The sequence below is a fragment of the Bufo bufo genome, chromosome 7, assembly GCF_905171765.1.
Source record: "Bufo bufo chromosome 7, aBufBuf1.1, whole genome shotgun sequence".
Classification (NCBI taxonomy): domain Eukaryota; kingdom Metazoa; phylum Chordata; class Amphibia; order Anura; family Bufonidae; genus Bufo; species Bufo bufo.
Window position 1 is genome coordinate 196,323,459 of NC_053395.1, and position 14,005 is coordinate 196,337,463.

Sequence of the window (14,005 nt, forward strand, 5' to 3'; positions counted from 1 at the left end):
AAGTGTGAAAGTACCCTAAGGCCGGGTTAACATCACTGTTTATTTTTCCGTTTTTCTGATCTGTCAGAAGAACAGAAGACAGAAAAAAAGGATCCTCTATTATGTGCATCCGTTATCCTCAGTTTTAGCCATACCTCCACGGGGTACTTTTTTTTCTGTCTAAAAAAACGGATCTCAGACGGAAATGGCCAAAACGGATGCAAAATTGCAAAATGAGCGTAACTGAGCATAACGGATGCTCAAAATAAAAGATCCTTTTTTTTGTTTTCTGTACTTCTGATCGATCAGAAGAAGGAAACACGAAACGGTGATGTGAACCCGGCCTAAGCTAACATCTGTAGCTGGGGTTTTGTAATTTAAAAAAAAAGGGAGAAAAGAAGCAAAAGTGCAGTACCTTACCCTGAGGCTAGGCTGATACATAAGACCGACTGTGCTTTGTCTTCTGCAGTCCGGAGCTTTCCAGATAAAACGGCGTGTTTTGTTTTTTTGTTTTTGTTTTTCTTCTTTCTTTCTTTTTTTAGGCCGGGAATGTAAACAAACAATAGAAAAAAAACGTTTGTAAATGCTGACGCCTGCACAAAAAGGGAAATATCATGGCTGTACATTCAGATGAAAAATCCCCTCTCCGCTAAGACAGCTTTATGAAACATTATTCATTAGCCTAAAGACTGCTATTCTCCATGGCGGAAGCTACAGCATTTATTTAATAAGTCTGCGCCGGCCGAGCTGCCTATCCTCCAGCATTGCTATTTTTAGTATTTGTGGAACAATCCTAAATTGCTTATTTTCTGTTTACTAAAGTCATTTTGTTTGTTTCCATGGGAACTGAAGCGAGTGCCGCTGTGTAACCGTTTCAGGAGATGGTTTTGAAGACACAATGGATAAAACTTGAACAGCTTGATCATAACAAATTGATAAACCGTGCTAAAGGAGAGGAAGTCAGAGAAAGTTCTTCAGAAAAAGTCTTACCTAGCCTTTTTATAACAGTAAAGGCCTGTTCACAAGGAGGATTCCGGGGCAAAATTCCAGAGGCTGGTGGTTTAAAGCCGTGACCGACGTGTCCCTTCTTGGCGCGGTGTCCGGATGGATGCCGCTTGAAGCCGTGGAGGGTGTCCCCTCATGGATTAGCAAGGCCGTGAGCTGGTCTGTGGAATCACAGTGAACAACCGCAGCAGAAACTGCAGAGGTTTCTGCTGCAAAATAAATCTGCTGTGTGAACATACCCTAATACAGAAAGAAAGAATGAAGACTGACCATTGCACTTACTGTCGAGGTGATAGAATGCCTTTTTGGGTAGCCAGGATCTTAGAAAGTAGTGTTGGGTAAAGGGATATGCAGATTAGCTGATTACCAAGAGAAGGAAAACTGTCTCTGTAGTGCCCCCTATTGGTGATAACTACCCTATAGTCAAAGTCTAACCTTTAAGCATACCTAGCAGCATATCTAATAATATCACCCAAACCATGAGCCCTCTACAAAAGGAGAAGTAAACCCATCTATGGCACTCCAGTGATGGCCTTTTTTTTTGCTTGGAATTGGGCTGTGGGTAAGAAAGGGGTTTTCTTGGTTCTGCATCCCGGACAAAAGGACATTCTTTTTCCTTCTCTATATTGTTTTCATTACCAATTTTTCACTGTCTTGTTTGCTCGCAAAGGCAGTTCCTCTGAAGAGTCCTGCACAGGTTTCTAACCCCAATGGCAGAGGAAATTGGATCAATCAGGGCTGGGATCTCTCTCCCTAAGGGCCCCATAACAGATAGCCTCTATGGTGCATTCATCCTTGAGCTTTGCTGTTCCAGTTTTGAGAGTAATGATAAGTGTCACTAGTGAAAGTTGACATTTGTCACTGTGAATTGGAGGTTTACATAGTCTTGTGGTTATTGCTCTAGAAGTCCTAAAAATAAAGATCTTTGGTGGCCCTGTGTGAACAGAATTTTTGGGAAACATTAGTAGAGCCAGTAGGTGGGCATGCAACGACTTTGTCTATGGGTTGTGCAAAGTACCGCCAGTCTGTTCACATGCTATGGTATCTGTGGACTCTTGCAGAAGGGTAAAGGAACCTCAGGACTGTGGAGCCATCTCAGTTTGTTTTGGGTTTGCAGAAATCAAGAAGGCTTGAGAGAGGGAGGACAACTGCAAGAGCTTCAAAAATACCATATGCCAACGCTAACAAGCTAGCTTAACCATTTTGTCTCAAGCCATAAGAGTGTGATCTGTGGTGACCTGTCATCTGGGTGCCCATCAAACACTTGAACTGGCCACTTTTAGTCCCAACCTTCAATGGTGGAGGGTGGCATTTGTGGAGTAATTCTCTACCTAATATACCTTATCAAAGAATTCTAAGGTCCCGGATCCTTTGTGGACATTATGTAATATTTTGTTGCTTGTGTGGTGTTGGTTATGCTGGGAAATTGAATATTTTTACAGCCAAATTTTTACCGCCATGTACATCTAATCTTTGGGACAAGTGGGAACCTTGTGGGCAACTTATTGTCAAAGGAAGCCTTCTAACAAGTAGGGATTATGGACAAAGGCAACTCTTTTTATACGGACAGTCCCCAGAGCATACATTGGCCTTTGATTGCTAGATTAGATGTTGTTTTCTTTTCTCCATGAAAGTGTTTTTATTTGAAGATTTTTGTTTGAGTATGCCAAGCTTTGAGATATTAAGAAATTGATTCCCAGTCAGCAAAAAAAGCCTTACTTCTCAACAAAGAAGTTTTGTCAATTACTTGTAAACTAGGACATCTGCACGGTCTATTATTGCACTAATCAATGGCAGCAAATTAACCGTTACACATTAATGACCAAGCTAAAAGTAGAAGCATACAAAACTTTTAATTATATTTGTAACTTTTAACTTTAGATGATGCATTTAAATTAGGATCCAACTGCTCATTGCAGAGCAGGGGAGAAATGTATTATAGAAATGACTGAGAATTCTTCTTTTTACTCCTAAAGTTCGTAAAACTTTTGCTATTTATTCTTTCTATTTTGTTACATTGTAGCATTTATTATTGTTTTTATTATTTGTATATTTGATATATAATTTTCCAATCCTATAAACAACTAGTATGTGGTGGTGAGTACCACAAACAATTAGTGAAACTGTGACAGAGTTCTGGGCACCCAAGGCTTATCAATGTGAGTGGGGAGCAAAGGCTAGCCCGTCTTGTCCAATCCTGAAAAAATCAATACAGGCTATGATAGAAAGGTCCAAGAGGATACATCTCATCACAGCTGCTGTGTGTGGGGCTGCATAGCCACAATCTAGTCACAGCGGACATGCTGACCCATGGGCAACACAGAATATAAATAAGCAGTGCATATACAGTATAGCAGAGACATAGCTTGAAGCTCCTAGGCACTGATGCACAATTTGTACCTGGGCATGCCTGATATAGGTGTTTATGGCATGCAGGCTTTTAATACCTCTCAGGGGCCCCAGGGCACAGTGTGATTGCTTCCTCTTCACTCCCTATAGCAGGGGTCAGCAACGTTCTGCACTCCAGGTGTTGTGAAACTACAGTTCCCAGCATGCTCCATTCATTTCTATGATAGTTCTTAGAAGAGCAGAGCAAGTAAGCTGGAGTGCCGGAGGTTGCCTACCCCTGCACTATAGTTCCATGCCTGAAACATACTCACCTGGTTCTCTCTTCGGCTGCCCTGGATTCTATGAATGATGTCGCTCCCACCACCCCGAGTTGCAATCCAAATCAATTGCCAATTTCACTGTTGTGGGATTGAAAATTGTGAAGTTAATATTAACGTTGAGTGTGCAATATTTGAATTAATTCTAATTATTTTTCCATTTTCAGGATCAACGTTCATCTGCAGCACACATGTCATACCAGTAAAGAACCAGGAAGGTGTAGCGATGATGTTCATCATTAATTTTGATCACGTGACAACGGATGAAAGCCCAAGTTCCCCAGATAAATTAAGCCAAATTCTTCCAATCAAGGCAGAAAATCGTAAGTTAATAATAAAGCATTTGATTTGGTAACTTTGTAGCTTTCTGTTGTACGATATGAGTGAAATGTATATATATATAAGCTTCTCAACATTGAAATTGCAACACTAAAGATAAGTCAAGGAATGATGGAAATCATGGGATCGATAGACATGTTATTTCTATGCAAATGATAAAAAAAGGAAACAAAATATTCGAAACATCTTGATTTATTCAGTATCAGGTGCGAGTGCTACGCACAAAAATGCATGCACTTACACGCCTTGGCAAGTTATCAGTGAGATTATCAATGGTTGTCTGAGGAATGCTCTGCCACACAGAATTCACGCAAATCATCAAGATCCACAGCTGGCAGCCTCCTTTTAAAGGGTTTACTTCATTTTTATTGCATCTCTATACAGTGGTCCTGCATACTATTGACCACCAGATGGTGGATGTTCTAGACTGCAGGATGTTCTAATTACTACTCCCTTTTAAAGCTGACCTTTCAGCTAATCATTGATGCTAGTTATGGGTTGTTAAGCTATTAGATCGTATTGATGATATGTCCTGTGCAAACTAACGATGTCAACAAAATTTAAGATGCAATTAAAAGTGGATATGTGCATGTTCTGTAAAGATATAGTCTAAAACACAAGCAGATATAGTGTTGCCACTTAAAAAGGTCAAACTTGTGTCTTGCAGATTATTCCCCTAAAATAAGCAAAATGCGGACTTGGAAGACTCATGAGGGTGCACTAACATTTCCCTTCTTTCCAGAGTTGTCCTCCAAAGGCTTGTCTCATGAACGCAAACTCTAGTTATATGCCATAGGGCAGTGGTGGCGAACCTATGGCGCGGGTGCAAAAAGTCCAAGATGTACCAATATGCCTTAGACTTTTCCGGCCATTCATCAGCGCAGGGCGCGCTATGAACGGCACAGGCAGCGCACTGAATGTAGGCAGGTTATTATAGCTAAATGATAAAGTACATGGAAGATATACTGTATTGAACTGTAGTATTCAGAATAAACTGCCGAGTCGGCACATAGTGGGTTTTGGGTTGCAGTTTGGGCACTCGGTCTGTAAAAGGTTCGCCATCACTGCCGTAAGGCATATGGACATCATAGACGAGGATCCCCCATTAAGGGACCCTGTCTGTGAACCAGAATGCAGAGCCTCTCTGTATAAGCTGTTCTGTGTGTTGGGAATGGGATCCAGGATGATCAGCTGATCCCCCCCAGGGGCTGCTTTCTCAGGGAATGCCCCTGATGAGAAAGGCGTAAATGTATCCTGTGATGCCATTTAAAGCTTTGAATGGAAATATATATTTTAAATGCAGTATTAAAGGGACACATCCATCAGAAAAGGAATTTTTTTGAAACTCAATATTCCAAGAAAACTATTTTTTAAAGAATTTTTGGCTGCTTTTCATTAAAAATTAAACAAAAGTCAGCACAGAGAGACAAAACTCCCATACAGATGGGGAATCATTTTCTTGCTGCTGCAAGGGAAAGATGTTATCTGTCAGGCCTCTTTCACACGGGCGTAAACGGATTGACTCCGGATGCGTTCAGGGTGCGTTCAGTGAAACTCGCACCATTTTGCCAGAAAGTTCAGTCAGTTTTGTCTGCGATTGCGTTCAGTTGTGTTCAGTTTTTTCCGCGAGGGTGCAATGCGTTTTGATGCGTTTTTCACACCCGTGATAAAAACTGAAGATTTACAAACATCTCTTAGCAACTATCAGTGAAAAACACATTGCATCTGCACTTGCTTCCGGATGCAATGCATTTTTCACTGAAGCCCCATTCATTTCTATGGGGCCAGGGCTGCGTGAAAAACGCAGAATATAAAACATGCAGCGTTTTCCACGCAACGCAGAACTGATGCGTGAAAAAAAAAGCTCATGTACACAGACCCATTGAAATGAATGGGCCAGGATTCAGTGCGGGTGCTATTATGCGTTCACGTCATGCATTGCACCCGCGCGGAAAACTCGCTCGTGTGAAAGGGGCCTTAATACAATAGTCGGTTGTAGAATTAGGATAACAGTATGATAGCTCAAAAAATAATATCCAGAAAACCATCTTAACTTGCATTAAAAATAAAAACCTTGAACGTTTATATGCAGGCTGTTAATAAGTGGAGAGAAATGATGGTAGTGTTCTTTTAAGTAGTTTTGTTTTTGTTTACAAACCCCATTTTTTTATATAGTATAGGCTACATGCACACGACGGATGTCAAAAAATATAACATGTTCTATCTTGTCCGTTTTTCACTGACAGACTGCCCCCATACAATGGAATGTGTCCACTCTTAACGTCCGTCTCTCAGAAAGGCATTAGTGAAATAAACGTTAGGCCTTATGCACATGACAGTGAGTAATGGCCGTGTGACGGCCATTTAAGTAACGGCTGACACACGGCCCATGAAAGTCTATGGGGCTATTCACATGGCCGTTCTTTTAACGGACATTGAATAGCGTCCATCCAAAAATACGACATGTCCTATTTTTGACCGTTTCCACGGCCAGACGGACCCTGTTGAAATCAATGGGACCATTTTTAACGGCCGATTGACAGGAGTGCACCCGTCTAACTGCCATTAAAAATGGGTACACGTTATCTATATGGCCATTTAGGGGTTAAAAAAAAAACCTCACCTTATCCACTTGCTCACGGTGCAGCAGTCTCTTCTCTCTTCATTGAGCAGGGCCTGCCGAAGGACCTGCGATCTGCGTGGTGACGTAACCACGTGGGAGCGTGCAGTGACGTCATCGCGCACCTTCGGCAGGTCCCGTTCTGTGAAGAGAGAAGAGACTGCTGCAGTGCGAGCAAGTGGATAAGGTGAGAGGTCTTTTTTTTTTTTGTAAAACCAACAAATTATTAAAGCTGGGGACATTAAAAAAGTAATTCCTACACTATGGGGGACATCATTTAAGATGGGGCCTACATGGGGGCATTATTAAAGCTGGGGGGAGCAACAAATAATAATTCCTACACTATGGGGGATATTATTTCAGCTGGGGGCCTACCATCCTGTGGGTGTTCTCAGAAGGGTGGGTCTAGAAATAACTGCCAATCAAATTCATCCATTTTTCATGTCTGTTTTTAACGGACATGAAAAACGAATACAAAACGGATGTAAATGGATGCACACACTGATTCAAAATGGCCATGAAAAACGGAGAGTGTGTCCATTTTTAAAGGAGCATGTAACCTTAGAGAATTCTGTGTTAATAGATAGAATCAATGAGCCACAGAAGCTACAAAGAACATCTGTAATTCTGGAAGACCCACCACGTCTGTGTCTTAGGCTCACAGCCCATGGTTCTCAACAGGCACCATGTAATGCTTCAGGATCAATCAGGTGCGGTGCCGGCATCACATGCTTCCTGAGGACGGGCTATTTAAATAGGCAGCTGCTGGCCACAGTTGCCTGTGATTAGTATTCCTGACCGCTTTTATGTTTCTTACTCTGAATTGCTGACCTTTTGCCTGTTTCCCTGATTTTGTCTCTGATGTGACCACCTCACCTAGCCTGCTGACCTTGTCTCTGACGTTATCTCCTGGTTTCACTTTGCTGTGTATTTGACTTTATCTTTTGGATTCTGATCCGGTCCTGGTTTTGCCTGCCTGGTGCTGACCAAGGTCCCTGTGTTTAGTTAAAGGGGTTATCCAACCCCTATAATGACTCCCTCAATGCCCGGGCACCTCATAAAGATTATACTTATCACTGCATGGCCGCCGCTGCATCTCCCCATCGCGCGGATCCGGCAACAGGGGTGGGGGCTGGAGCAGCGTCACCCGCGATGCTAGGGAGGCTCATCTCCGTCGCAGCCTGCTATTGGCTGATCAAACCAACCCCCCCCCCCCCCCCAATCGCCGGATGTTTTGATCTGTGCAATGGGGAGACGCAGCGGTGGTCGTTGGGAATAAGTATATTCTATGTGAGGTGCCCATTTTTGGATAACCCCTTTAAGTCAGGGTACGTCGCCAAGTTGTAGGCCACCGTTCAGGGCAGATTGTGCCAGTAGGTAAGGACAGTGGTCCAGGTGGATTTCAGGGCCGCAATTTTCCCTACCCTTTCATGACACACTGCAGGGAAAATGAACACTTGCTGTCAGGTTCCTGCACAGATTCCAGCTGATTGCCAGGAGGCACAGCAGTGGAAAACAATCTGATTAGCTTTAGATTGGAGGAGCCCTTCCAATAAAAGGAGAATATCGAAAGTAGACAACCTCTTTGGGACTATGGAATTCTGGTATCCTATTATAAATGGTATTGAAAAACGCCTGAAGCATAAATCACTCATGTCTGCATTTCCCAATATACCATTCATTTTTTTCATGAGGTCCTTTTTTTGCATTCACCCCTCTCATAGATTTTATGATTTTGCACTTTGGAGGTTAATCTATATTTGCACTTATTGTTTGCTAAGAATATAGGCATTGTTAGGAATAAATGGAGGTTCTTTTGTTCTACATGCATCCAATTATCATTTTTCATGTGAGGTCAGCATGCATTTTATATCTTGCACTCAAAATTATTTCCACGTGAAAGGGAATTGCTGACCGGACACTTTTTCATTTTAACACATATGTCTTTGCAGCCTAGAGATCAAGTTCTTTCATCACCGTGACTTTTGCACAGTCCCTTAGGAAAATCTTGACGTTGTTGTGTCTTCATGGCATTTCCGTGGCTATGAGTGACTCTCTTGTACATGACATCAACATTCTCAAAAATTCTTGGCATGTCCAATTGCTGTATTTTTGATTCTGAGCATCCTAGTTCAAAAATAGAATACCAGAAGTACAGTGAAGACTGAAAGCTGCATGACAATCCCTTTGGGCTCTGTAAGAGTAATCATAAGTGGTTGTCACCCAAATTCTATGTATGACCTGTTCATCCAGAATAAGTAAGATGTTAAAAGACTTAGGGAGTCATTTATCAAACAGAAATACACCTAAATTAGGCGTAATTCTGGCCTAGATTGTGTCGCAAAGGTCCTTTGTGCCACAATCTGCGACTTCTCCCCGCTCGCGCTAAGTCTATAAAAGGGGGTGTGGTGTGAGCGAGGAAGGAGATGGTCGGTGAAGGAGGTGCCCGGGAGGTCCGTCTCATTTACCATTTTCTACGCCTGTTTAAGGCTAGTTTCACACTAGCGGCAGGGGAGTCTGGCATGCTGTTCCGGCGGGTGAACAGCCTGTTGGATCCGTCCTGCCGCTAGTTCACGTGTGCCCCTGGACTGCCGCTCCATCCCCGTTGACTATAATGGGGGCGGTGGCGGAGTCCCGGCAGCAGCACGGCAGCACATGGCGAGAGGCAGCCGGACAAAAAGTACGACATGCAGTACTTTCAGTCCGGCTGCCTCTCGCCGTGCGCTGCCGTGCTGCCGCCGGAACTCCTCCCCCATTATAGTCAATGGGGACGGAGCGGCATTCCGGGGGCACATGTGAACTAGCGGCAGGACAGATCCAACAGGCTGTTCTCCCGCCGGAGTCCCCTGCCGCTAATGTGAAAGTACCATTAGGTGTAGAAAATGGTCTACATGTAAGACAACAAGGAAGCTGCCAAAGTAATGAAGAGGCTGGTGCCAGCTATAGGGGTTATTAAGACTGGCCTCTAAAATGCCGGTCTTAATAAAAGAGTTCCTTAAAGCTCACCTGAGTTTTTTTTTTTTTAAACAGGTCTTTTTTGGGCTTCCCTAATGTCTCCTTCAGCCATTTTATTCCCTGTTTCATCTGCAGAGCTAGATGCATTTCTCTCAGAAGCAGGGCTGTCTCCCTTCTGTGGAATCTGCCAGCACTGTACTGCTATGATGTCCTTTTCCTTACTTCCCATTATGTGTATTTTCAGCTCTGGAGCTCACAGAACAGTTAAGGAGGGTAAAAATCACACTTACAGACACACATGAGGCACCTCTAATTTTCAGAAGCAGTGTAAAAGCAGCTGTTTTATCAGGCTCAGGATCTCAGCTAACTCTGACACACCCCCAATTCCTTGGAATTAGTAGAACTACAGGTAACAGCACACTGCTAGTCAATTGCACAAAGATATAAGCAAATACTGAATAAAAAATAACTGCTTGGTGGCCATACTTACTGCAAGGGCAGTTTGCGCATATAATTGATCAAAAATATGTTGGGCCCATCTACCAGACGACAAGGTGGCTTCTAATCAGATGGGGCCTACTCTAACATGCCTCTCCTGGGCTTACAGCCTACAATCTGGGCAAAGTAGCACCCAGCTATATCCTACACCTGCCTCTCCCAGGCTGTCAGCCTGCAATATGGGCAAAGTAGAATACAGCTGTACAATCTATCTAATTAAAAGCACATGGTAAATTGGCGGTGGTGCATGGTTCAAACTCACCACCAGGGGGTTGTTTTTTTTACGCCCCCAATTCCTCTCGGCTGTCTTCTGAGTCTCTGTTACTAGGGACAGATCTAGTATGACAACAGGCAGTAGACTGCAACTTAGGTGGAAGTGAGCCCCCTAGTGGCCATAACTTTACACCTTTTTTTCAGGTGGATGCAGGTAGATTTTTTGAATGAATTGTTTTAGAAATTCCCCATTTACACCATTCTCTATTAAATAAAATGAAATTGTATAAAAGTACAGTGACTCTTTAACGTATTAGACGGGAATGCTGTAAAATATTGCTTCTTTCTAAAATCGCTGCTTCAGCATGTCTCAGTGGGTTAATAGAATGCTAAAATGTCTCTGTGACAATGCAAGTGTTTGCAGATTCCTGGTAGACATTCTAACATATTTAAATCCGAGGGACGCAGCTGATTGTGTACTCGATGGCGGCTTTATAAGCCTCGCACTGCAGTCACAGCGCAGGAATAGCAGCTCTGTGACCTTGTGTGCGAGGTGTGATTGCATTGTTATACTGTGGATGTGGCTTCCATGCTGACACTTGATTAGAAATAGAGAATCAAACAAACAGTATGAGGACCTGCGACCGCCAGGAATGTGACACTGTTTTACAAAACCTGATGACACCAAGCGACAGGGAATCTTATGGATTCACCCATCAAAACAGATTAGCCTCTGGTTTAAGGGAGTCTACTGTACTGCCAGTTTATACTGCCCTATCTGAGAGACCTGTGACCTACCCTGGTTCCACCACAGAGTCACTTTCAGCTGTGCAGTAGCTTTCTTAAAATCCCTGAGAACTCTAGTGGGACCCAAGTGCTGTAGTCCTGGTATTCACGAAGGGTGGATGATTGGCAGCTTCCGTCCTGTACTGTGTATAGGGAGAAAGCTGTCAATCGGCGGCATGGCACATGGGTGCTGCTGCTCTACAGCACTTATGCATCATTGTGCGGACGAATCCAGCTCTTGTTGCATGCGTCTTGTAGGACCGCGCGATTATTAACAATTTTCAAGATAACCACTCCAAGTCAGAACCATCCGCCTCTGCGTATATTGGTAAAATATTGGTTTCCACAGACAACTTCCTCCTCCACTCGTTCCTGTGGAATATCAAAAATCACACCGATAGTGAAGTGCTGCTATCATTAACCCCATGCACTCCTGGTATTATACTCATAAGCGCACGCGGGTATACAAGCATATCAGACGAAAGCCGTCATTACAAGCTCCTCCTATTCTTTTCTTCCCATAGTCCATTTTTCACAGAAAATTTGCCCTGATAGTGAAGCACTGTCACCAATGTTTATATAAACATTTATTATACTCACAAACGTCAGTAGTGGTATAGGCAAATCAAAAGAGATAAAACACAGCAGTCTTGTGCACGCCCGACCCGGGTTTCGCTCCAAGCTTCGTCAGGGGCTCCTGTCGCAGTGATTTTTATTGGCAGTGTTGGTAGTGCGGCACTACTACAAACCTTCCAACCGTCCCGGATCTGATGGGACAGTCCCGGATTTCAGTGGCTGTCCCGCTGTCCTGGTACAGGGGAGGTATGTCCCGCTTTCTGACAGCTGTCTGTGCTAGGAAGAAGGTAAGTATGTGGTGTTTATTTTTTTTACATTCTGAGAGGGGCACAATGTGGGCATATTACTGGGGGGCACAATGTGGGCATATTACTGGGGGGCACAATGTGGGCATATTACTGGGGGGCACAATGTGGGCATATTACTGGGGGGCACAATGTGGGCATATTACTGGGGGGCACAATGTGGGCATATTACTGGGGGCACAATGTGGGCATATTACTGGGGGCACAATGTGGGCATATTACTGGGGGCAAAATGTGTCATATTACTGGGGCACAGCTGGGCATATTACTGGGGGCACAATGTGGGTATATTACAGGGGGCACAATGTGGGCATATTACTCGGGGCACATTGTGGTCATTTTACTGGTGGCACAATGTGGGCATATTAATGGGGGAACAATGTGGGCATAGTACTGGGGGCACATAACTGGGCATATTACTGGGGGCACAGCTGGGCTTATTACTGGGGGCATATAACTGGGTATATTACTTGGGGCACTTAATTGGGCATATTACTGGGGGCACAGCTGGACATATTACTGGGGACACATAAGTGGGCAAATTACTGGAAGCACAGCTGGGCATAATTCTGTGAAGGAGGCACAATGTGGGCATAAATACTGTGCGGTGGCATGAAGGGGGAATAATTACTATGTGGGGCATTAAGGGGACTGGGTGGAATTAGGTGTATAATTATGTTATGGGCGGAGTTAGGGGCGTGGCCTAGTGCTGCGCGCACCGCACAATGTTTCCCTCTTTGTTCGTTTACGAAGTTAAGAGTTATGCTACTAGATACCAGGGTACTGACTACTAGATACTGGGGTACTGACTACTAGATACTGGAGAACTGCACTACTAGATACTGGGGTACTGACTACTAGATACTGGAGAACTGCACTACTAGATACTGGGGTACTGACTACTAGATACTGGAGAACTGCACTACTAGATACTGGGGTACTGACTACTAGATCCTGGGGTACTGACTACTAGATACTGGGGTGCTGCACTACTAAATACTGGGGTACTGACTACTAGATACTGGAGAACTGCACTACTAGATACTGGGGTACTGACTACTAGATCCTGGGGTACTGACTACTAGATACTGGGGTACTGCACTACCAGATACTAGGGTATATGCTAGGTAATTGAGGGGGGGGAACGCAACTCCATCACAGTTTTATGTGTTTTGTTTTTATGACGTTCACTACCCAGTAAAGCTGACTTGTGCTCTTCATTCTCCAGGTCAGTATGATTACAACAATGCCACATATGTATAGTTTTTCTTGCATTTTAATACTGAAGAAAAAAAAACTTAGAAAAAATAATTCTTTTTTTTCATCGCCATTTTCAGACACCCCCTTTTCCCCCCAAGTTTTTTTTTATAGTTATGTCTATGGAGATGTATGAGGGCTCCTTTTTCGCAGCACAGTCTGTAGGTTTTGTTAATACCATTTTGGGGGGGTGTACAACTTTTTGATCTTTTATTTTTTGGGAGGTAAAGTGATGAAAAAATGGTGAATCAGCCATTTTTTCAGTTATGCCATTCACTGTATGGGATAAGTTTTTAATAGAATGGGTGTTTTCACATGCAGAGATGCCCATAATGTTGATTGTTTTATTGTTTAAGTATTTGTATTTTGATTTGGGGGAAAGGGGGGATGATTTGAATTTTTATATATTTTTTGAACTTTTTTTTTTTTGTTCCCAAGTGGACCACAATTTGCAGTCATCAGAATGCAATTTGTGTAGAGAAATGGAATTTTCTCCATTATCCTATGCATAAAAAGCTATATTACAATTCAGTGCTGCCACCTGCTGGCTTGAATACAAACGCTCGTTAGCGATCATCTGTCAAAAAATCTTTAGCTGCAAATTGCTCCCCTAGCTGTTTTTTTTTTTATAAGTACCATTTACTTTTCCAGCCTTTTGTTGCTCCTGTCCCAACTTTTTTGAGATGCATTGCTGCTAGGGATGAGTGAACCCGAACTGCAAAGTTCGAGTTCATACCGAACTTTGCGAGTTCGGGTACCCGGACCCGAACCCAGACTTTTGCACTTAAGTCCAGGTTCGGGTTTGA

General features: G+C 43.3%; 1 protein-coding gene across 1 annotated transcript in view; it reads left to right on the forward strand.

The window, feature by feature from the left end:
• Positions 1-14,005, forward strand: part of KCNH7 (potassium voltage-gated channel subfamily H member 7) — a 352,340-nt gene that overhangs the window by 196,611 nt on the left and 141,724 nt on the right. Inside the window, exon 3 of the mRNA XM_040439382.1 lies at positions 3,818-3,973. Within this exon, the coding sequence (XP_040295316.1) occupies positions 3,818-3,973 (156 nt within the window). The remainder of the gene's footprint in view (positions 1-3,817; positions 3,974-14,005) is intronic.